This window comes from Grampus griseus (assembly GCF_964374135.1).
Source record: "Grampus griseus genome assembly, chromosome: 9".
In the NCBI taxonomy this organism is placed as follows: domain Eukaryota; kingdom Metazoa; phylum Chordata; class Mammalia; order Artiodactyla; family Delphinidae; genus Grampus; species Grampus griseus.
Genome location: NC_139003.1, coordinates 33,475,235 through 33,501,227, shown reverse-complemented (window position 1 = coordinate 33,501,227; position 25,993 = coordinate 33,475,235). Strand labels below are relative to the sequence as shown.

General features: G+C 33.2%; 1 protein-coding gene across 3 annotated transcripts in view; it reads right to left on the bottom strand.

Annotated features, from left to right (window-relative positions):
- Nucleotides 1-3,028: 3,028 nt before the first annotated feature.
- The window catches only part of TFEC (transcription factor EC), a gene marked incomplete at its 5' end in the record, with an annotated part of 76,506 nt that continues 53,541 nt past the window's right edge, over nt 3,029-25,993 (bottom strand). For all 3 annotated transcript variants that reach the window (XM_082661575.1, XM_082661574.1, XM_082661576.1), the window contains 5 exons: nt 3,029-3,903; nt 4,787-4,934; nt 10,768-10,843; nt 14,400-14,456; nt 16,435-16,549. In XM_082661575.1, the coding sequence (XP_082517701.1) occupies nt 3,523-3,903; nt 4,787-4,934; nt 10,768-10,843; nt 14,400-14,456; nt 16,435-16,549 (777 nt within the window). In that variant the 3' untranslated portion in view covers nt 3,029-3,522. The remainder of the gene's footprint in view (nt 3,904-4,786; nt 4,935-10,767; nt 10,844-14,399; nt 14,457-16,434; nt 16,550-25,993) is intronic.

Genomic DNA, 25,993 nt, shown 5'->3' with positions numbered 1-25,993 from the left:
GAAAAAAGATTGCATGGGACCTTATCTTGAAAAGATAATTAACAATAATTTTTAAATTGTTTTATTTAATTTTTAACAAAGTTTTTATTATTATAGAAATTATGTAATAATTATTTGAATGAACAAGGTTCGGTTAATTGTGTATTAATAGTTCAGTGGTAGCTGATATTTTCTGTGACAAAATTATTTGGTAAACAATATGCCTCTTTTACTGTTGTAAGTCTCATTTCTGAAAACATATTGTAGGCATCAATTTTCCCAAGGATCACTCTTGATTCTTAGATATTCAAATAATTTGCCTGTGAATTTACATTATTTCTACTTTTATATATATATATATATATATATAAAGTTATATAGATATATATAAAGTTATATATATCTATATAACTTTTAAATGTTATTGTCAGATGGTTACAACATCTATGTGTCATAGAGAAACTGACCCATCAATGTATAAGCATATAACAGAGGCATATATATAACAGGGGATGTTAGAAAGGGGCTACTTTATAAGTGAACAACTTCTTTAGTGAATAGTTTAGTGTTTGGTACACTTTCACTTACCTATGCAACCTTATCATTTCTGGGGCTGGGATAATGATATTCAGATAACTAGGGCTCCCTCCTCCATCATTACATATGACATTAACTGTACACTTAGCTCTTGATAGATACACAGCTACTATGCTATCAGTTGAGCAACAGACCTGATGTGGGAGTTCTTCATCTGTGATCCAAGGAGATATTTAGGAGATCCCCCACACCTCTTAACACATACAAATTTTGGGATATATATATATATATATATATATATATATATATATATTCTGTACTTTTCCAGGGAGAAAGTCTGTAACTTTCAACAGATTATCAAGGCCTTAAAAGTTAAGAACTAATGACTAAAATTAATTTTTTAATCTACTTCAGTTGACTGTGACACAACACTACTCTTCTCTCTGTCTTTAAAAATCCATTACCTGTTTTACAATCCGCTGATAGTTATTATAATCTGTAAGTAGTAGCAAATATTATTACCCTTTCCAGATCTCCTTCATCCAGACTCTACCATCCTGTGTCAAGCCATTCACTAGCTAAGATTATGAGAAATGGCTTTCAAGGCTGAGTAGTAGTATTTTAGCAGAATGGAAAATGATGACAGAGTGAAGAAATCCTCAGTGTAAGTTTTCTCAGAATATGAAGAAATTAGAATAATGTATAAAATGAGAACAGAAATTAGCCTCTATCTAGAATGATGTGTTTTCCATTGACTTCAAGATATATTCCTTCTCTATGATTTGCAATGTTAACTTATCAATTCCGATAATGAAGTGGAATTTTGTCATAAAGTATATAATGTTCCCTTGAAAATTCTTGAGGAAATGTATCTTATGGCTCTCTTTCACGTGATCTATTTCAGATGAATTTATTTATCTGGCTTTGACAACTATTCCTATAAATCAAGAGTTTTTTCATGTCAAAAAATGAAAATTATTTTAATTCTCCAAACTCTGAGCTAATTGTAAGCTAAGCCTGAGATAATAAGCACACCATAAAGATCTAATATTTTCCACTTTCATTAGCATTAAAATCTCAAATTTTGTGATGACGTATTTTTCATGTAATACCTGAAGCACCCTTTCAAAAGTTTATCCCAAAGTTAATATTCATGAAAGATTACATGTCAATCACATTAGTAATATACAGTAGCATTTTAATTTTTAGGCTTCTTCCTCTTAATTAAAAAATCTATTCCTGCTACATCATTTCATCTTGGTTTTCAAAGGCTTTCATAACTTGTTGCCAGTATTTTTCAGGACTCCGAACAGACGTCTTCTAGGGTGGTCAGATCTTTCTAATGAATGTATCATGAAGACACTTCCCCAACTTATTCTCGCTTTTATCATTTGGTTGATATTATTCACCTGTATAGCCTCCCCTCCACCAAATGTATGCTTTTTAAAAGAAGTTAAATTCTGCTATGCCCATACATTTTTGTGATTCTCCAATCTTCATTTTTAGTTTTTCTGACCTCCTGTATTTGCAGCTTATGCTGCACCATGTAGGCTTTAATTTTAAATGTCTTCTATCTTTTGTTGTGGTTTCTCATGCAGTCATTTTAACTCCCTGAGGAGTAAGACCATATTTTGCTCATCTGTTCTATATTTTCACAGAACTTACTGCAGTTTTGAGTATCCCTCCATAAATACTCATTGATCAGATGATCATTCATGCAGGTCTAGCACAGAGTAATATCCTTGGTAAGTCAATTCCCAATGCTTTGAAGAAGCTCAAGAGAGAATAATTTGAGTGAAGCACCATAGATATAAATAATAAATGCTAACAAGGCTAAGAGAGATCGTAGGGTACTCTAAGTACTCACAGGAATAGAACTTTATCCTCTGCTCAGAGCTGAATGTAATAAGAAAGATTTTTTGTTTTACTAATTATTTTGTCAGTTGGCAATCCAGTTTTCAGTATTTCATCAATTTGGAGCAAAATTATATCAACTAATTAATTTAAATCCAATTTTGGAAACAGTGATAAGTTTTATTTAACAAATTAACAAATTGTCCTAGTAGGGGGGCTTTCGATATTTTATTTGCTGAAACTGATTATCCAATATCTCTTCTTGACAAAGTAAAAAGGATTTGGAGTGTAATTTCAGATGCTGATTAGAAAATCAGAAGAATGAAGGGGGAAAAAAAGAACATGTATTATCTGCATTGTGTACCTGTTTGGGAGGGTGGTGGGTATGCTTGTGTGAAGCAATAACAATTCTAGCCAGTATTCTTGAGGACAGCATTCAATGTGTTCTTTTTCTGAACTGAGCATGTCTCCATAAATATGCAAAGATGCTTTTAGAGTTAGTGTGATTGAACTGACCAAGGGAATTAGAGTCTAATTTTAGAATCCTAAGTTTTTATAAATTTTCTGTATTTTATTGTGGAAAATTCTAATGTTTATTGTAGATTCACTTTTCAATTATAAGTGGTAGATAATCTATTTTTTAATTAGTTCCCCTATAAGGCTTGAACTTTAGACAACTATCCCCCAGACAGTGGAAAAAAGGCAATGAACAACCAGATCTGTCGATCTTGATTCTTGAAAATTAACATTGTCAGAGCTGAATAGGAAGGAGACGGAAGTAAGAAAATGTATATTTCAGAAGGTCTATTCTTTGCAGTCTGTTAGTTCCAATAGTACACCACCGAGTCACTACTTTTAAAATATCAGTAGAGAGCTTTTTCTTATGTTGTGCCTCTTTCCAGGAAAACAAAATTTAAGTAGATTTGGACTCAGTAGTCAAAGAGAAAAAAAAGTCTTTTTTGCTCTTAATAATCCTTCGACACTGTGCTTCTTCTTCCTGTGAATTCTGTTGTTTCTAACCAATCAGTTTTTCATGAACAATATATTCCTTTCAGAAAAATTGAGCCAAAGCAATATATGAAACACAGAACTTCATTGCATAGCACCAGCATAGAATTGATTCCCAGTTGATGAATTGAGCCTGTTTATTTCTTATAAGTCATCACCATCATCTGAGCTAAAGCTACTTCTCCTACTGCTCTCTTTGGAAACTGCAGGGGAAGTGGCAGATAGCAGAGGATCTGTTCCAAATGGAGATATTGTGTCATCCAGTAGCATGTCATCCAATCTTTGTTCCTCCTTCAAAGCCGCACTAAATGATAAATCTGTGAAGTGTGACAAAGGATCAGAGAAGGCCATAGCTTGATCACAGAGCTCAGGGCTTGTCCCCTGAGACAGAACCAATTGTTGGCAATAGTCTACTGAATTCTGCTCAAGATGGGCCTGTTGTTTGGTGATGTGAGCACCTAAATCAACTGTGCCAAGTGAAGCCAGGGTTGGCAGACCATGAGCACGAGCCTGTATTTCTAGTTCCTGCAATTTCAAACAAGAATAATTAAATAACGACTTTGAAAGTAAACTCAATTCTATAGAATAAGCCACAAATAGATTTAAAATATTAACAAGCACTCAAAATGAAGACTAATACATATTATAAATATTCTTTGCAAATAACAGAGTGTGGTATATTTCTAATGCCTGAAAAATAACCCTGAGGAAAATACTCAGAGTTTTAAAAACTACTCAGATTGTTCGTTAAAGGAATACATGACATATAATGGTCCCATAGTGGCTCAGGCTACAGTACAACTATTTGGAGATAGTGGAAATCTTCCAGTCATTCTTCCTGATTAATTTCTCTCTATAGGTCCATTTCATGGAAACAGGAGTGTTTTACCTGGCAGTAAGCCTGCTCACATATTAAAGAAAAAAGCTTGAGGCTTATGAAAACCTATATTCTGAGATTTTGTGTCACATGAACAGATGAGGAGTAACAATATAAACTGGCATAATATGCCTTAAGGCAATGAAATCCATAGCAATGTTACTATAGAAATAAAAGGGGGAGAGGAGAACTTAATGTCCAATATTATCCAGAGAAACAAAGGTTCTGCTTATTATTATTTTTTGACTGGGATAATATTTGTGTGTTTATAAAATTGATTCTATTTTCTGCATTTTTGCAATTAGTTGTCGTCATTCATTATATACTTTTAAAGCCAACTTGATCCTAGATTTCTAATCAAAACCTAATTGAATCAATCTAATTCATGAACTTCTAAAAGGCAATAAAATTATCCTTGGGAAGAAAAAATAATTGTTAATGAGAAAAAAATAAATGAGACCAATGAATAAAACTGATGATGGATAAGTCATATGTAAGCTACATGGTTCATGGCAACGTTCTTATAAAAACCTGAATCCGGAGTAGAAGGCGCCTGTTAGCCTGCTCTAATTTCTTCTGTCTGTGTTCTAATTCTCGAGCTCTCTGTTGTTCTTTTTGTAGCCACTTGATGTACTCCACTGATGCTTTTAGAATGGTTCCTTTGTTCCAGCGCATATCACTGTAGAAAGGAGAGATAACCTTTTCACAATTGTGCATGTCAGCAGAATTCATAAGAACTTACAAAATCTTTCACATTAATATGAAATAATGATTTACATGACTATTATTCACTCTTAGATATTATTGCTTCTGAATAGAAATTTTAATAGAATAGTTAAGAAGCCCTTATATAGTAAAATTAATCCCAGAATGAAAATAAGTGTCAAAAGAAAGTAATAAAGTGACTTTTTGTGGGAGAGCTAAATGCAATATCATGATTCTACCATTACAGTTTTTATATTTTTAGTGAAAATTGCTTTTATTATTAACTCTGAGATTAAAATCTATGTGCGGTATTTCTGCATTAATGAACGAGGAAATGTACATTACTGAGGACTTAAGCCTACATTTTTTAAGATCATTTCAAATGCACCAATCTTTTAACCTACTTTCTATAAGGTTGCTTTTATGCTTCTAGGAAAAGAAAAATAAAGTCCCTCCTGAATGGTGATCCTGAGTAATTGTGAAACAAATTGGAGTTTGGCAACATCACTTTATGCAATAGAGCAAAACTTTCTAGAATCATTAGGCAAATTTTTCTACACAAAAAGCATCAACATTTTTTTTTAAAAAGCTGGTTATCTATTTTTAAGTAAGTGTACAATAAGTAAATACAGTTGAACATTGCCAATAATCTTAAGACTGTAGCATAGAAAAAATATTTTATTAAAACTTATTGTTAGACAGGAGAGATGATAAATTTGGAACTACAGAACAGGCTACTGAGTTTAATATCTAAAAACATACATCAATATATTTACTACTATCTGACAATTCATAATATGTATGGAGAATAGGGCCAAACTGATTGCTAAAAGTTAGAGCTGTTGAAAAATCTGGATGAATTTTCCATTTAGAATCATGAGATTTCTTTTAATACAACAGAAAGTAAACTTGTAGGGAAAATTTTAAAAGACATTACACTGCATGTATTTTTGGTTTACGTGATCTACATGAAATACATGGAACTTAATATGTATTTATTAAATGTTCAGAAATGGGAAAATGTAGTTTATGAAAAACCTGACTGGCATGTGCCTCATTGGAAGTTCAGGTTAGACGACAATTCATTAGCTGTAACAAATTAAAGGAAGATATATTATTCTACCACAGGTGAAAATGCTTATTAGGTGAGAATGCTGGAATAAGCCATCTTCTACTGAAAAGCACCAAACCATTGCCACATCTGTCTCAAGCTTGAAAATGCTTTGTCAGTTCTCTGGGGCCACTACTGCTGTTGATATCTTTCCAAGCACAGTGAATTATCTAGTGGTGGGAAGGGTAGGGGGAAAAGAGGCTACTTTTGTCATTAAACCAAGAAGTTATCTGTCACTGAAAAGTGTAGTGAACTCCTGAGTTAAAACTCTAAGCAGTAACAGGAGCCTAAAGGCCCTAATTTTGTTTTATTTCTTCTCATGGGAAGAAAAACTTGAAGGACAGAAGGAATAGGATGAAAACAATAACCCTAGTCAACTTTGAAGTTTAAGGTACTGTTTATTTAGATCTAAAATAAACCTTCAAAGTTGTGGTAGATCCATCCACCTTACTACAAATAACTCAATTTCATTTCTTTTTATGGCTGAGTAATATTCCATTGTATATATGTCCCACATCTTCTGTATCCATTCATCTGTCGATGGACACTTAGGTTGCTTCCATGTCCTGGCTATTGTAAATAGAGCTGCAATGAACATTGTGGTACATGACTCTTTTTGAAATATGGTCTTTCTCATACAGAATGAAGTCAGTCAGAAAAAGAAAAACAAATACGATATGCTAACACATATATATGGAATCTAAAAAAAAAAAAAATGGTTCTGAAGAACCTTGGCCAGGACAGGAATAAAGATGCAGACATAGAGAATGGACTTGAGGACACGGGGAGGGGGAAGGGTAAGCCGGGGCGAAGTGAGAGAGTGGCATGGACATATATACACTACCAAATGTAAAACTGATAGCTAGTGGGAAGCAGCCACATAGCACAGGGAGATCAGCTCAGTGCTTTGTGACCACCTAGAGGGGTGGGATAGCGAGGGTGGGAGGGAGACGCAAGAGGGAGGAGATATGGGGATATATATATATGTATGGCTGATTCACTTTGTTATAAAACAGAAACTAACACACCATTGTAGAGCAATTATACTCCAATAAAGATGTTAAAAAAAAAGTTGTGGTAGAAAACACACAATGGGTTTTGCTACAATATCTACTTGATGTCATTTCACTAAATGTTTAAAAGTTCACTCTATTTAAAGCCATTTTAATATATGAGGTTGCTTCTGAAAATATTTCAAGTTTTCCAAATATATTAAAGAGATGTTTACCTCTCTCCCAAGATAATTTCATGCAGTTAGGCATTAAAAAACATTATATATGACATTATACTATAAACACTAACACATACAAAGACATACCTAAGGAGTGAATGTTGATACTGGCTTTTCATTTTCTACAAAATAATTTTCTTTGAAGAACTTACATCGTTGAGAAAGTTAAAAGCTTGAATGTATATAGGGCTAAAGCAGGTAACAGAAATATGTAAGTTGGAGTAAGAATGCTGCGAGGCAAAACTATGGAAAATGTACAATCTGTTGTCATCTTAGGAGTGCCCATTCACTTAGAAACATTAAAAAAATAAAAAAGCAAGAAAACACCAAGACACGTCTGATTCTTCTTGCTTTGATCAACATTTTATAACTTCTGATTTAGAAAGTCTTGTTAGGTCTCACTTACTACCTCAACTGCCATTCTTACACAAAGGCCAGAGAAAGTTCTGACTGTAGAAGATAAAAAAATCAATACAAAAATACCTTAATTTTATATATAAAAAAGTAGAAAGAAAAGAATAATTTGATAGCACAACTAGAATAATTCATGCTCTGTTGGCATTTTTATATCTACAAATATGATTTTTTTGTAAATATGATTAAAAACACATATGAAGTAAATCACTACCACACGTCTGTAGAAATGCTTCACTTTTTGTATTTGCTAGTTTTGTTTGGTTTTATTTTTCACTGACAGTTAAGAGACTGTGTGCTTTTCATTTCATTTTCTCAACATATATACCTCAACGATAGCTCTTTACTATATTTTTTCCCTTCTGACCATACTATTTTGACCCAGCAAAGAAGAAAGAAGTACAAATTTCTGAATGTTTTTCATACACAAAAATGGCAACTTCATAGAATTCAAAATGCTTTCAGGTATTAGCTTTCATTTGCTAAGCCAAACCGTAAGTTTATTCTAGCCATGAGCTGGAAAGGTCCTCAGAGCCTTTTTATAACCAAAGCTTCAGAGTTCCTGCTACTTGCCCAAGAGCATGCGGTGTTTAGAAGATGAGTCCTAGGTCTCCTCTCTCAGTTCAGTGCTGTATCTGCAAATCTGTGGCTTTCTCACTTTTTCAAATGCATCTGCCATAAGAAATGTGTTTTCTATTGTGACCCAGTGCGCTCTTTGTACTTATAACAGCAACAAAGGATTCATGTGGTATTACTATCCTTCTAACGTGTAATATGTAATACTCTGATGTTTTCAGTGCCTACATATAATAGAATTAAAACAATTAATAATTCCTCTTTCTGAAATCCACAAAGAAGAGAAAGTCCCTTAAGAATACTTAAAATGAAGCTTTCCCAATTATGGTCCCTTTCAGATGTGATTCTGTGATAAATTGATTTTCCATATTCTAGATCAGGGGTAGACAAACTATAGCCTGCAACCTGTTTTTGTCAATAAAGTTTCATTGGATGCAGTCATGCTCTTTCATATATATATTGTCTATGTCTGCTTTCATGCTACAATGGTAGAGTTGAATAATTTTGAGAGACTTTATGCTCACAAAGCTTGAAATAATTACTATCTGGCCCTTTAGAGGAAAAGTTTTCCATCCCCTGTTCTGGACAATGAATTAGAACCAGAAAGGAGCCATTTTACAACCAAAGCTTCTATAAAAATGTAGAGTAATAATTATCCCTCACACAAGCTTTATAATTTTTAAGATATTCTCATACATATTACTTGATTTTATTTTTATAAAAACCCAGCCATATAGTTGGTGCTTTACAGGCATGGTGACATCTAAAGATGTTCAGTCAGGCTTCAGAGTCCAATTTTAGAGTCTCATCTGTTTTCTGCATATAACCTGGGCCTGGCACTGTGGGTTAGCTCTACCGGTTACAAGGGAAGCTCTCTTAACTGACCTTATCTAATCACTTTCAGGAGTAATTAATGTTCTCCATTCCCTTTGTGATACTCACTGACTGTTGACAGAACAAAGTAGACACTAGGCTACCTTCTGAGACACCCAGGTACTTCTGTTATCCTTGTGGTGACATGTACTTACTGACAGGCTGTTAAATGAATGCCCATTGTACTTATTATTGTGATAGTATAATTAAATTATATGTATGTTAACTAATGAAATACGAATACAAAAGAAGAAAAAGCATTTATAAAGATAGCTATTGTTCTTAGGAAAAGTATATTAAAAGCTTTGGAAAAGCTGAAGTAAAATGTAGGTAGAGATAGGTTGCTAAAAAATATGCTGTAAGAAATTAGAGTGCAAACATTAAAAAAATATCCATCTATACTTAGGTGGTTGGCCCGTAGGTTTTTGTTTTATCTTTAAGAAATTGAAATAGACTATACACTTTTGTGCAGTTTATGTACGAAAGAAATATTGAAACACACTCAAACTAAAAGGTCTTGGTCTTACATCAAATGTTTGGTGAATAAATGTGCATTCATATTTTAAGTGTTAAAAAAAGTCTTATCTGGAAAATGGATGTTCCCTTCTGCTAACAGAAAGAGTTGCATGCTTAGAGACTTCAAAAGATTTGAAAAATTATGGTAGGACCTACACCAAGATTGAGCTCTTCAGACTTTCTGTCCAGTGCTCTTTCTGCCATTCTACTGGAGATGCCTTCACTATCTACTATGCCCATAAGAATAAATATGGCATTCCCTTCTATTATAAATGGATGAATTGTCCAAGTGAACTAGCACATTTACATTTAGGGAAAGAATACTTTCAAATTTCACAAATATCACTTTATCAAACATCATCATTTCTGAATAATGGATTTTTGCCAGTGTCTGGAGAGTCCAGTTCTCAGTCTGAACAAAACATTTTTTTCTAGTCATTATTAATGCTACAATGTTTTCATGTTTTTAGAGAAACACTTAACATGCTAAATTGACATTTTGTTTTATCAACTATTTCTTGAAATTTACAACCTCAAACATCTTGTTTAACTGACTTTGTGACTGTATGACACCATAACCTAGCTGAAAATTTAATTGCAATAACCGATTATTGACTGGCATCAATCAGCCTGTTTTTACAATTCTATTTTTTCTGCTTGCATATCGCCAGAATTTTGGAACCTCTGAAAATTCAACATTCCAATTTTCACGTACACATAAATCTTAAATTGGAAGGAGTGCTATAATCATAAATTGAGGATGCCAGTCAGTATCATGAAAGCATTTGGTACTACCACTAAATTTGCAAATATTGGTGCCATACAGAAAAATCCACTAAATACTGAGAAGAAATAATTTACTTATTTCCTATAGCTCAATAGGACAAGTGTTAGTAACAACGTTGATGCTTGATAACTATCAGCCTTGAATAGATATTAAAAAATGAGACCAGCAGTAGCCTTATCTTTACCACAGCTGGTTAGTTTCCTAGTCTTTGGTTCTCCCCTCCCCCTCTCTCTCCCACCCATTTTTTGGGGGGGGGGATTGAAACCATAACATTATTAATAAATGATTGGTGAACTCACGGATCATTAGACTTTGGAATAAGAGTGCCAAGCTCCTTGATTCGGTAATTAATATTATACCTTCTTCTTCTTTCAACTATTAAAAAAGAAATATTATTGATTATTCTCATTAAAGCATAATTCATTTTTGGTCAGCTGTAAACTTTCTTAACAATCTTGGAAAAACAATGAGCAAAAAAGTTTCATTTAGTGAAAAGGGTACTTCTCAAAAATAAAAAAATTCAAACACATTTTATTCTAAAAGTAAAAATAACAATATTAGAATTGTGAGTCTATTATTCACAATTATTTTAAAACATTTTCTCTCAAAAACAACATTTTTATCATTCTTTGAAATGCAATAATATTCACTCATACTGATATATATATATATTTATACACTCTCCTTTCTCATACACGCCACTGAAAGGCTAACACAAAGTTTGCTACATGGTAGGTATGTGTGCCCAAATAGACTATGACCTCTTTGAGGGCAGGGACCATTTCTTTTGTATCTCCAGCGGCCTTGGCATGTAAAAGGTGCTAAATAAATGTACGTTGATTAGACTATAAATATAGTTTTCTAATTAACAACTTTCAATAATACATAGAGCAGTGATTCTTAAACTCTGGCATGCATCAGACACACCTGGAGGGATAGTTAAAATAAATTTGTACCCCGCACCTAGAGATTCTGATTTTAGTAGGATTGGGTTGGGCCCAAGAATTTGCATTTCTAACAAGTTCCCAGGTGATGCCGACGCTGCTCGTCTAGGGCTCACACTTTGAGAACTACTGATGTAGGTTTTTATTCAGAGACTGTTTTCTCTGTTTGCATTTCTATGCATCCATTGCTTATAGAAATTTTGTGCATCTAGTAAATGTTCAATAAATGTCAAATATACAAATAAGTAGAGTTTTCTATATTGACCCTTACCTAAGAGCAGTCTTACAGAGCACAGAGTAGTCCTATATTCCCAGTGCTCTATATTTCCAGTATCAGGAACCACAACTTATGCATAATATTGTTTAAGTAGATAACATTTTTAAAGCTTTTTAGGGAAACGAAGGAAGTAAAATGTCATGAAGAAGAAGAAAACTATGTCAAAAACATTAAACCATACGTGCTTCAAAAATAAGATCTGCTACTAGAAACAAGGAAAGTCATCAAAAATATATCAATTGTCTTGGTGAACCTACTCTACAAAGCAATTTACCATGAATGAACTTGACCTTCAAAAATAATACATTGGGATTCCTCTGAAATTAGGATATAATTGATTCTTGGGAGAGTTTATTTTCCCTCTTTACCAATCCTGTTTTCCTATGCATGTGATTCAAAAAACTGACACCATATAAAAAACTGAAAAGAAAATAAACAAAGATAATGCTGATAGAAATACATTTATATTTTACAGTGAGAATTTATTAGTAAGTCTATGTTCACACATATTCACTCCTATATTATAAAACAGACTTTTAAATATAAGATGAAGAGCAGCTAGGAAGGATGTTCACAGTTTTATCTCAAAATAGGAGACTGGTTTAGTCCTATAATGTTTTATCAAAATCTATTATTTAGATGCACCTTACGTAAAATATCAGAAATTCCTACCCAGCTCTTCTTAGATTGTGCCCAGTAAAACTTTTAATGGCTAATTATGATGAGAAGTTTCGTTCCTCAATGTTTTCATCTCCAGTACTAGTTGTCTGTAAAGGAGTCAAGTTTTAAGAAATTACTAAACTATTTCATGCTACACGTGATTTCACTCGTCACCAAGTTTTTGATATATTCACTCATTCCTGTCCTTAGATCCAAGCAAAAGGGGCCTCTCTTCTCAGACCCCATACTGATGAGGAGCCCCCTTTGCCTTTTCTTACCACACCCATCCACACTGAGCAAGGCAGCCACAGGACAAAGGGATCCCCCTTCTAAACTATATTCCGGCTAATTTGCAACAGGAATATCTTCCCAAACACCCTGAGCCTGTTCAGGCTGCTTCCCAGGTCCATCCTCTTGAAGGAGGATCAGGACACCAAGGTGCTTACCCTAGTCCCAAGATGCAGACAAGGGGCAACTGTTTGCAGAGATATGTATAGAACTTGAATATACAGAATGAGGGGTTCCCACTCGTGTTTGAGGCCACTTGCAGCATAGAAATGCAAGTGGCCTCTAGGGGGTAGACAGAGAAGTGAGATGGGCTGCTGGCTAAAGGCTGGCATTGCCCCACCCTGATATTCCTACTCAGAATTCCAAGGATCTGAGAATTGTTATTTCACACCTGGCCTTCCAATCTTTAGGAAGGATAGAACATACTTAATTTAGCATTTCTAGCTTGAGTTATAGCTTTTAAGTATTTAGACATCTGGTAAGTGGGACTTTATTTGTCCTCCAGCCATGATCCTCACAAATGTTAAGGGATATCCTAGATTCATATTTAAAATGTGATATTAATTTTTTGTAACATTGATATCTCCAAAAAGGAAGATCCCTAAGTAAGAGAATCCAAATTAGAAAACTCTTTGATAATGGTCATACCAGGCACCTATCATACTTTACATTAAGTGACCTGTTATTTAAAGTGCAAACATAGAGGAGAGAAGAAAGGAGCAAGGAAGGTAATAGTTAGCAGGCTTAAAACTAAGAGAGAAGCCTTTATCTCCTCGATGTATCATTAATTCCTTCTGGCAACAACTAGCTCTGTCTTTCAGGTTCTACTTGTCTCATAAACTGCACCAACACTTATCTGCTCTGCCACTAAGTGATCAGAATCAAATCATTTCCCTCTCCACAATTACTCTAAGGACCGTTATAACCACAGGTCAGCCCTCTCCTCAGTCACACAGTCAACCTACTCTGTGACGTAGGCAGATGCTTGATGAACAGATATATGCAGGTTTCACAGGTACATGTAGAATCAATTTCAACTAACCACATGTAAGGAAATTCCTGGTTTGTTTTAGGGCTTTAAAGTTTTTATTTAATTTTATTCTATTCTATTTTTTTCTCATTTTTTGATTTGGCTCCGAGAACAAAAAAGCTTCACACCCAATTAGTCAAGCTCACTTAAGACAGTTAAGCATTTGAGACATGACAAAGCACTCTAAAACTCAACTTGCCCCTCAACAACTTCCCTGGACTGCATTTACCCATCTCATGTGACCCATTATCAGAGTCAAATTGACCCCCAGGAAGGTGTAAGAGGCCTTATCATTAGGAAGGGAGGAGCAGATTGACACAGAAAGATAAGAACCTGGAGTCACATTTCTTGCTATTTAAATGGTGTATATTTTCTAAAGTCACTTTTATCTCTTTAAACCTTGGAGTCATGAGTCACAACTGAGTTCAGACATAACTCAATGCTCACATGCAGCCTGAGAGAGAGAGAGAGAGAGAGAGAGAGAGAGAGAGAGAGAGAGAGAGAATGATCAAGGAGAGAACTTGAGATGCTGAACTGCATAAAAATGTCTAGTTTTTCTGAGAGTTCGCATTGTTTTAATTTCCCAACATAGCTCTACCAGTGAGCATGTACACTTCTGGTCATCTGACCTCAAAATATTTATGGGGCAACAATAAAACATCACACATTTTAAATTCTGCATTTCCTCTTGCACTAATTAATTTTGTTTCGAAAAAAGGAAAATATACTCACTGAGGTTGTGGTTGTCCTTTTTTTGTCTCTCTTTTGCCAAAGCTCGAGTATCAGTTTCTGATCGAAAGGAAGACAATTGAAACAGTCCTTATTTTTACCTTACAATCCTTCCAGTCAACATAATTCAGAAATACTAGTGAAAATACAATATTACTTGCTCCAAGTGGTAAAATATATATACATATTTTTTGCAAATATTCAGAAATTTGGAACAGAGTGCTCTTTAGTAAGAAGGCAGTGACAAAACCTATGGGCTTTGAGCAGTAAAACCTGGATTTGTATTCTGGCCCTCCATTTAATAGCCTTGTGAACTGTTACCTAAGTTCTCTGTGTCTCAGGCTTCTTATCTGTAAAACTGATATAATATAATACTTACCTGATAATCACTGTGATGATTAAAATGGGTACAGCACACAGAAAATATTAAACTGCTTAATCATTTTTATTAGTATTGTTCTCAGAATTTTAAGATTATTCAAAATTATTACAACCTTAATTTTTTATAAAAAATTATGATTTCTACATCCCAAGAATTGGAACTAACTACATTTCTCAGATATTCCTATTGGACAACTCCATACTTTCAGTAAGTGACACTTCATGTGCTATGTACTTGTGAGCATTTGTGATAGTCAGTCTCCAATATGGCCCACGATGATTCTCACTCATGATATTCACACCTTTGTTAGTGCCCTTCCACACTGAATAAAGCTGACCCGTGAAACCAACAGAATTTTGTGGGAATGATTAGTGTGGCTTCCCAGACTACACCATAAAAGACATTTTCAGCTTCCCACTTTGGTGTCCCTTGAATTGCTAGTTGTCATGTCATGTGGACACCTCAGCAGTCCTGTGGAGAGGTCAATGTGGTAAAGAACCAAGGCCACTTGCCAACAAGCAGCACCGACTTGGAAGACCTGTGAGTGAACCACCTTGGGAGTGCATCCTCTAGCCCGTCAAGTGGCAAATGTCTGTACCTCTGGCCAACATCTTGACTGCAACCTTATGAGAGACTCTGAGCCAAAACCAGTTTTACAGGTCACCCCCGGAATTTCCGAACCATAGGGATTGTATGAGATAATAAATGTTTATTATTTCAAGCTGTTAAATTTTGAGTAATTTGTTATATAGCAATAGATAATTAATACAATGTTCTTTGAATTATTCTAGTTTTAAAATACATTTATTTAAATTTAGTTAAGGCTACATTCATTAATTTTAGTCTAAATAATTTGAATGCATAGATATTTTTGAGTTATTGGTTAGACTCCAAGAATGGGTATATTGCATTTATTAAAAATGTTTATATTAACTGTATAAAAATATTTAAAGATCAGTGTTTGAGCTCCAAACTAAAAATTTGTTATAGAAATTTCGACTGAGTTTTATTTTATTCTTATGGAGAAACTAACACTGGTCTGGTAAGCCATGAAATCCTTATTTTGATCCACTTCTGCTTCTAATCAGCTGTATGACTTTGGGAAAATAACTCCTCTGACTCTTGATTCCCACATCAACATATTGGAGGAACTTGACAGTGCCCCTATAATTCCTTTGAGTTGTAACAATTTTGAGATTTACTATTGAAAACTGAGGGTTTTTTACCCACATGAGAAAATTAAATGTGAATCATGAAATCCATAAAACAAGCTAAAAAGGGGAAAATCTAATTTTCCTTAATCTATTAATCTGTTCTTTTGCAATCATGTTAATAAATTGCATCTATTCAATATCAAAATGAACCTGTGTTAAGTGAAGAACTTAGTCAAACTGTCATATACATATGAATAGAAGTTATGTGTACATTCACCCAATTCCTAAAATAATTAATTAATTCAATTGAACTGTAAGTTATGCTAACTTGCTGTTTGGTTGTCATAGAGGAAAAAAAGATAGATTTACTCTCTAAATGTCTTCCATTTTAACTAACTATTTTAATAATATTTTTAAAATCCTCTTTAGCTTGGAAATATATGTCACTCACGTCTTATGTAGTTGATTTTTAAAAAGGATAAAACTACAAAAGCAATGTTACCTGTAATTTCTCTTTTCATTGGTAGACTACTTGGACAAGAAGCACTTGTAAGGCCCATATTAACTGGTGAAATTCCCTGCTCACCACTATACACATCCAAAATACTTCCAGAAAGCTTTAGAGGAAAAAGGAAGAAAAGATCAATCAAATCTTCGTTGGATATTGACAAAGTATTTAGATGTTCATTTTAAATTTACCACTTTATTAATAGTAATTTGTAATATATAGCATTTTAATTTTAAACAAAAGTGAGTATGCCTTAACTTTGTAAAATCATTGTGGCATGCTTATGGATAAGTTATGTTGAAAAAAGCTATTTGTATTTAAGCAAAAGGAGAAATTAGTTCACTCACGAAGAAAAATTTTGATTAATATTTACAAAGTTATGGGAATTTGATCCAGCACATTACCTGGTTATAAATGAAAAAGATTGAAAATATCATTTTTGACAAAAATCAATATACATATTAGCAAAGCTGGAAAGTTCATTGCATATCATAAATTAGGTATAATGGTTGAACATTTTGGAAGCCTTCTTAATACCATCAGTGCTACCAGCAACTCACAGTCAAGAGGTGTTCTACACTGTTAATTAAGTGAAAAACTTTCTTTCCTTCCTGGAAGGCATACTTTTCTCAATGTACACCTAATGTTCTAGATTATTATAAATATCCTAGCTGGTAACCAAAAGTAGTCTAAAACTGCTTTTACCTCTAGTGGATATAGGGTATGTCTAATTATAGCAACACTGCAATTCTTAAAGTGCTTCTTGGGAACAATTTTTCAGAAAGCTAAGATACTTTATACACAATTTAAAATCGTACCAATTTGTTAGTTAAAATGTGCTTATTGATTTGATCTCCCAAGAAAAAAATTTAAATAATATTTGTAACTCAAGTTAATATTCATTATTCCAGAACAAGCTACATTTAAAATATATGATTTGAATGTTTAAAATATTTCCATTCTAAGTATCTTTATTTCATTTCTGGGAAGTCAACCAAGAGCTGAATAAGCAGTATCTTTTTAATTTCCTAAAGAACTAAAAATAATACAAGTAACCAAGCAAAGCTATAACCAGATTATTATGGAGACTCTAACATCTTATTCCCACTTTTTGTAAAACTCCAGTTCAAACTGAGGGAAATTTTTTAATACTTATAAAATCAGACTGAAAATAAATGTGAAGAAAGACCAAAATTAGTTTCTGACATAATAATCTATTAAACTATATAATAATATTGTATATTTCTGAGGGAAAAAAATCATTGAAAATACAGTGGAAATCAGGCTAATATTTAAGTGTATGTGCATATCAATAAAGACATTATAGATTGCATATGGTATTCTGATGTATGTTTTCATATATTGGTTCTTCTCATTATTTACTTTATTTGGACTCCTCATCTTTATTTTATATAAATTCATTGTTTTAAAATGTATTTTTGCTTCTGGGACCTTAGAAGGGAGCGCCTTAAGTGGGATATTTATTCCCTCTCAATTTCCTCAACTGAAAAGTAGGGACAGGGACAAAGTTGACCAAATTGGATAGATGATGAGTATTAGTATCAGTACAACACAATTAGGAAGAAGTCCTAAAGGCAGATATTTCCCTAACATGTGAGTCATTTAGTTATATTGGTAAAATTTAAAAGTTTCCAAAATCTTTTTTTGAAAACCCTGTTGGTTATAAGCTGGGGCATCACCAACCTGAATTGTTCATTTCCACTGTGCCTTTAAGAAACATAATGGACATGCTGAACAAAAAGACAGGGAGTGAGGGAGAAGGAAGGGGGAAAGAACTAGGAAAAGGGCACTTTTCTCTGAAGAGTTTGAATTCTGATGGATTTCAATGCAGCAGTGGCAAATAGCAGAAATGTTTGAGAAGAAAAGGAGCCATATTACATATACACTGCAACAATAAAGTGATAGATTCCTAACTATAGCATCTCACTGGGTCCATATTACCTCATCAGACTGTACCCAATGCATTTTTCCTTAGAAGTGGGTCTGGAATTCTGAAAATGAATCTAATCCTGCTTAACTGTGGGTATATTACATCCTCTCTTGACCTTGGTTATTGTCAATTTATGCCCTGAAGCACAATGATTAATATCCTATTTAATTTTATGCTGTAGGTACTACTCTATTTCATGTAAATAGCTAATCACTTTTTGAATATCATTAAACAATTGGTTTCAATTTCAAAGTATGTAATACATCTCACATAATCTAAAGAGCCTTTTCTCCATTAAAAGATATAAGGGTACAGTGTTAGTGAAAATTTAAAGATTACATAGACATTGGAAAAGGCTTACAAAGCAAAATTATAATTACTTTTTTTAAAGGTATAAGTTACTTAGGTATTAAGGTCTAAGTCTTAGCTTTATTTTATAGAGTAGTAGGCAACTTGATAGATATTTTATGAAGAAGCATTTATTATTCTGATTAAAACACAGGTTACTTTTTCAGAAAAGCAAAATCATTGACATAACAATGGGAAATATGATTATTAGAAATAAACTCACAAATTTTAAAGACATCTAATAAAGAATTAATTATAAAATATTTTCAACAAGGTAAAAAACATACTCCTCAAGACAATTCTTCTTTCCAGTAGAAAAAAGTGAACTCCTGATCTAAGAAGTTGCTTTGAAGTGAGAAGTGATTGGCAGTGGTTCCTGATGTCCAAGATTCTCTACCCTAGATTTTAGTCACATCTCATTACTAAGATCATAGAGACTTAAGTGGACTGAGCACTGGCCTTTCCACACATATGCTACCTTTCAGAGTAGCCAATATTCCCTAAAGAAAATTAGCTCACAGGTCAATATATCAAAACGTTAGAGGAAAATGACTATTTTAAAAGTTAAACAATATGGAGTGTTAGAAATAACATCAAAAGCAAAAATTTTAGAAATAAAAAGTAAAAGATCACATGAAACCAAGTTTTTAAAATTGACCTAGTGTACATTCTAAAAGAAACAAAGATATTTGTAATATCTTTATAATATAAAATAACTTGTAATAATTTATAATATAAAATAATAACAAGAAAGCATAAAATGGCTGAAGTGATGAAGCAGAAATAGGAGCCATGAAAATATAATACTTGAACAAAATAAAACTATGGAGAAACAGCATAAATATAAAGGAATTACCAAATTAAAGTAATCTCTCAGGAGGGTAATGAAAAGAACCAAGAAACAAAGCATATGAAAGAAAATCTAATTAGTATGTAGGATAGAACTATTAGAACTAAAATACAGACAGGTATTAGGACTCTCAGAGGAAAAGAATAAATAAAACTGGAAGGAAGAAAAAATTTTAAGAAATAATGGAGATGCATTTCCTAGAATTAACACTAAATAAAAGACCAAAAAGTCTTTTATTTTATCTCATCTTATTTTATCATTGTTTTATTTTGATTTAAAAATCAAAGGGCCTATAGAATATCAAAGAAGAAAAACCTACACCCAGACACATTATAGTGAAATTTAAGAGTATACAATGACAAAGAGAAAGATCGAAAAGCCTAAAGAGAAAAAGAGAAGATCATGCTCAAAGGAACAAGAATCTGATTAACATAAAATTTTTCAATAGCAAAATGGATGAAAGAAGAAAGTGAATCAGTATTTTTCAAATGTTTAAAGAAAAGGACTTAAAATACAGAGTTTTATATCCAGCCCAAATATCATCCACATATGAGGTCATGACGAAAAATATTCTTAGAGGTATAAAATGCTTAAGAATATTTTCTCTCAAAGACTAACATTGAAAACAGTTTTGGATGAAGTAAATATGATATAATAAAATATGTCATAAAAAATAATCAAATATCTTGGTAAAGTGGTTGTAGTCTAAAAAAGAAGAAGGGAATCAAAATCAAAGATAAAATGAAATGTATAGGGCTTCCCTGGTGTCGCAGTGGTTGGGAGTCCACCTGCTGATGCAGGGGACACAGGTTCGTGCCCCGGTCTCGGAAGATCCCACATGCCGCGGAGTGGCTGGGCCCGTGAGCCATGGCTGCTGAGCCTGCACGTCTGGAGCCTGTGCTCCACAATGGGAGAGGCCACAACAGTGAGAGGCCCGCGTACCGCAAAAAAAAAAAAAAAAAAAAAAAGAAATGTATAACCATATGACTCAGTATTAAAGTCTAGATAATATCAGTATGATTGGATTGGAGTAGTAAAAAAGCCAATGGATGTGAAAGTGGTTAAAAAAAATTACTAAAGAAAAACATATTAAAATATAGGACTCACTTAAATAATAAAATAAGATGAGAGGAACAGATGAAAATATATCAATAAGAATAATTAATGTAAATAGGTCAAACTCCTCAGCTAAAAGGTTGACAGTTTGGTTAAAAAGACAGTATTTAGATCTATGTAGCTTAAAAGAGACACCACTACATTGCAAAAGGACACAAAAGATTGAAAGTTAAAAGATGAGAAAAGATATGTCCAGCAAATTATAACCATAGGAAACCAGTGAACTACATTAATATCAGAGGAAAATAGGCTTTAAAATTAGAAAAATTAGGGCTAGAGAGAGTCACTATCTAATAATAAAGAATTCAATTCTCCAAAAAGGCACAGCAATTATGAGCAGGCTTGTACCTAATAGAATAACCTCAAAATATGAAACAAAATGTTTGTAACTAAAAGGAGAAATTAATAAATCCATCAACATATTGGGAGATTTCAACACATTTCTCCCTGTTTTTTGAAAAATCAAGTAGACAAAAATAATCAGTAATGTTCTAGATGTGAACAATAAAAGTAAAGTCTTGGCCTAATATATATATATAGTTCTACATCTACAAATTAGAGGACACACAGTTTTCCAAGTACGTATGGAACGTACATAAATATTGATCACGTACGCAGAAAAAATACTAAAACCAACTCCTCCCCCCAAAAAAATTTCAAACATTTCATAGAGTCCTTGATTTCCTATATATTTAGAAATTCTTAAGTGACTCAAGAGTAAAGACCAAATCATACTGTAATTTAAAAATAAATGAAAGATACTGAAAACACACATAAAGAAACTTCTGGAATATGGCAAAATAATGCTTTGAAGGAAATTTATGCCCTTAAATATGAGAAAAATAGATAAAAATTTGAAATTTGATAAACTAAGTAAATTTCTCAAGAAGTTAGAATAACCAAATAAACCCAAAGCAAGTAAAATAGATAGTAATATAAGATCATAAATCAGTGAAAAACAAAACAATGCAAAAGACAAGTTTTGTTTTGTTTTTTCAATTAACAAACTTGACATGCCTCTTACAAGATTGATTAAAAAGAATGAAGACTAAACAAATGATATCTTAAATGAAAGGAGGATATAACCACAGTACAAGTTGAGATTTATAAGTTTTTTTCCTCAAGAATCAGGAACAAACAAGACTGGGACACCACCCACTTTCTTTCGCCACTTCTTTTTAACATAGTGTTGGAAGTCCTAGCCAGAGCAATTAGGCATGGAAAAGAAAGTCATCCAAATTGGAAAAGAGTAAGTAAAATGATATTGTTCACAGATGATATGATCCTATATTTAGAAAATCATGAGGCTACACACACACACACACACACACACACAAGTATGAAAGCTAATAACTAAATTCAAAGTTGCAGGATACAAAATCAACATGCAAAATATGTTGCATCTTTACACACTAACAAAGAACAATCTGAAAAGGATATTAAGTCAATTCCATTCACAATAACATCAAAAAGAATAAAATATTTGGTAATAAATTTACCCAAGGAGGAAAAGACTTAGACACTGAAAACTAAAAAACATTGCTTAAAGAAATTAAAGAAGATATAAATAAATGGAAAGATATCCCATGTTTTTTGATGAGAAGACTTAATATTGTTAAGATGACAGTTCTACCCAGAGCAATCTACAGATGCGATCCAAACCCTATTAAAATCCTAACAGTAGTTTTTGCAGAAATAGAAAAACCCATATTAAAACTCATATGGAATCTCAAAGGACCCTGAATAGCAAAAACAATCTTCAAAGAGAACGAAGTTGGAGGACTCAAATTTCCATATTTCAAAGCTCACTACAAAGCAACAATAATCAAAACAGTGTGGTACTGACATGAAGACAGACATACAGAGTGGAATAGAGAGCCCAGAAATTAGTCCTCAAATATATGGTCAAATGAGTTTTGACAAGAGTGCCAAGACCAAGACAGTTTTTTCAACAAACAATCTTGAGAAACTGGATAGCCACATGCAGAAGGTGAGGTTGGATTCTCACACCATAAACAAAAATTTCTCTAAATGGATCAACGACTTAAACATAAGAGTTAAGGCTATAACACTCCTAGAAGAAAAGATGAGGGAAAATCTTCATGATATTGGGTTTGGTGATGATTTTTTGGATATGATAGCAAAATTACAGGCAACAACAACAACCAAAACAGATAAATTGGACTTCATCAAAATCTAAAACTTTTGTACATCGAAGGACACTATCAAGTGAGTGAAAGGACAACTCACAAAATGGGAGAAATTACTTGCAAATCACATATCTGTTCAGAGATTAATATCTAGACTACATAAAATAAACTCATATGACTCACAAAAACAACAACAAAAGCAATCCAATTTAAAAAATGAGCAAAGAACTTGAATAGACGTTTCTCTGAAAAAGATACACAAATGACCAATAAGGACATTTAAAGATACTCAACATCATTAGTCATTAGGGAAATATAAATCAATACCACAATGTTTTATAACTTCACACTCATTAAGATGACTATTATTAAAAGAAAGGAGGACTTCCCTGGTGGCACAGTGGTTGAGAGTCTGCCTGCCGATGCAGGGGACACGGGTTCATGCCCTGGTCTGGGAAGATCCCACATGCCGCGGAGAGCTAGGCCCGTGAGCCATGGCCGCTGAGCCTGCGCGTCCGGAGCCTTTGCTCCGCAAAGGGAGAGGCCACAATAGTGAGAGGCCCGCGTACCGCAAAAAAAAAAAAAAAAAAGAAAGGAAAACATGTTGGTGAGGCTATGGAAAAAATATTACCCTTGTTCATTGCCACTGAGAATGTGAAATGATGCAGCCACTGTGGAAAACAGTATGACAGTTCTTCAAAAGTTAAACATAAAATTAGCATATGACCAACAATTTCTCACCTCTAGGTATATACCAGTAAGAGTTGAAAGCAGATACTCAAACAGATATTTGCACCAATGTCCATAGAAGCATTAAAGAGCCAAAGGGTAGAAACAATCCAAATGCCCATCAATAGATGAATGGATAAGTAAAACGTGGTATATACATAATGGGATATTATTCAGCCATAAAAGGTAATGAAGTACGGATACATGTTACAACATGTATGAGTCTTGAAAACATTATGCTAAGTGAAATAAGCCAATAGAAAAGGACAAATATTGTATGATTCCACTCACATGAGGTACCTAGAATAGTCAAATTTATGCAGGAAGAAAGGAGAATAGAGGTTACTAAGGGCTAGAGGTAAGGGAAAATGGGAAGTTATTGTTTAATGGGTTCAGGGTTTCTGTTTGGAAGAATGAAAAAGCTCTGGGAATGTATAGCAGTAATGGTTGCACAACAATGTGAATCTATGTTATGCCACTGAATTGTACACTTTAAAATGTTTATAACAGCAAATTTTATGTTATACATGTTTTACCACAATAAAAAAGATAATAACAGAGAATACCTATAATACCTATAATACCTATAATAACAGAGAATACCTATAATAATTTTCCAATGACTGTGAATGCTTAGGAAAAATACATAAACTTCTAGAAAAGTATTATTTGGTAGAACTTACTACACAAGTAATTAATAGTCTTGAATAGTCGTATGATTACTGAAGAAATCAAAACAAGCTTTAAACATATTACACAAGAAAATATCTGGACTAGACAGTTTTATGGGCAAAACTGTCACATTTTCAAGAAACATACCATCTCAATTTTGTACAAGCATTTCCAGACAATAGAGACAACAGAAAATATGTTCCAATTCATTGAGACTGAAAACATATGAAAACATTATTAGAAACAAATATTATAGACCCATTTCATTCATTCTATAAATCTTAAGCAAAATATTATTAGTAATTTTAATTCAAGAGAATATAAACAAGGTAACTTACCATAATCAAGTTGGATTTCCCATAAATATATTTTATGACGTTAAAAAAGAAAAAAAAAACTCTATGGTCATCTCAATAGATTTTTAAAAAGTGATAAAATTCAATCCCATTTATTATAAAATTCTTAGTTTGTGAGAGGACAATAACTTTCAATAATAGAAAAATATAGCTTTGCCAGTGTTTAAAATCAGTGTTTCCCTATGAGAAAATAAAATCTGTGTCCAAAATTATTGTACAAATATTCATACAACCATTTACTCTCAGGCCAAATACAGTAAAGGGCAGCATAAATGATCTGACCTAAATTCCACATATGTTTTTTCTGTTTTGCCCTCTTCCCTCTCCATGTACTAGGTCCAATCTATTACCCAGTTATGACATTTTTTTTCTTTTAAATCATTAGTCAGTTTAAATTGTCTTCCCTATCCTCGTATCTCAAGATCCTCAGGGCCTTCAGCCTAAGATATGTCCCTCCCTCCAGTAGCCTTCCATCCCTCTCAGTTAGTTTCCAACTGCTCCTCTCAAACCAACTCATGTTTTAAAAAATACAACTTTCTTCTGATCTCTCCCAGCTCAAAAACCTAAAATTTAAACCTCTCCCCTTTAACTCATATATTAAGTTCAAATCCTTGTGTCCAGCTTTCAAAATCTCATTAAATGGCCCCACATTATCTGGTCAACATTATTTCCCACTACCCTCAAGTTCTGAAAGGTTTCTCATCACCACATACATATATGTAGACTATGTCACAGCTTGTAAAAATAGATCTCCTACTCCAGTGGGAGGGAAGAGGCAAGAAGATAGAATGTTGCCAAACGGAACCTATGAATCCACATATGGAGAATTTTTAAATGATAATAAAATACAAGCAATATCATAATATATATATGCAACATTATAGGTAGTTGAGTATTTATTATACACCAGATATTCAGATAAGCATGTTTCATAGTAATAACAAAAAACAGCTTCTCAGGTAATCTTTATAATAACTTTGTGAGTGAAGTCTCATAGTTCCCATTTTAAATATAAATAATTAAAACTCTGAAAAATTAAGTACTTATCTCAAGATCATACAGTTGTAATAAATAAAAGACTTGAGATTAAAACCTAGGTCCGTCTAACACAGAGGCTGGATTCTTTACTACCTATCCCATTGTGGAAGGGCTCTTGCCTTAACACTTTTAATGGTAAGAAGTGTTTTGAAAACTCAAAAAAGTTGGAGGCCATTGGAGAATATTTTTCTCAGTTTTATTCTTTCCCACTACTATTTTCTGCACCTCAAATGTCCTCACGCTTTCTTTAAGTATCAAACTACAACCTACTCTCTAAGGCTCAACTTAAGGTCCAAACATCTCCAACACTCTCCCTACGGCAACCTGGCTTAATTTTTTTCTT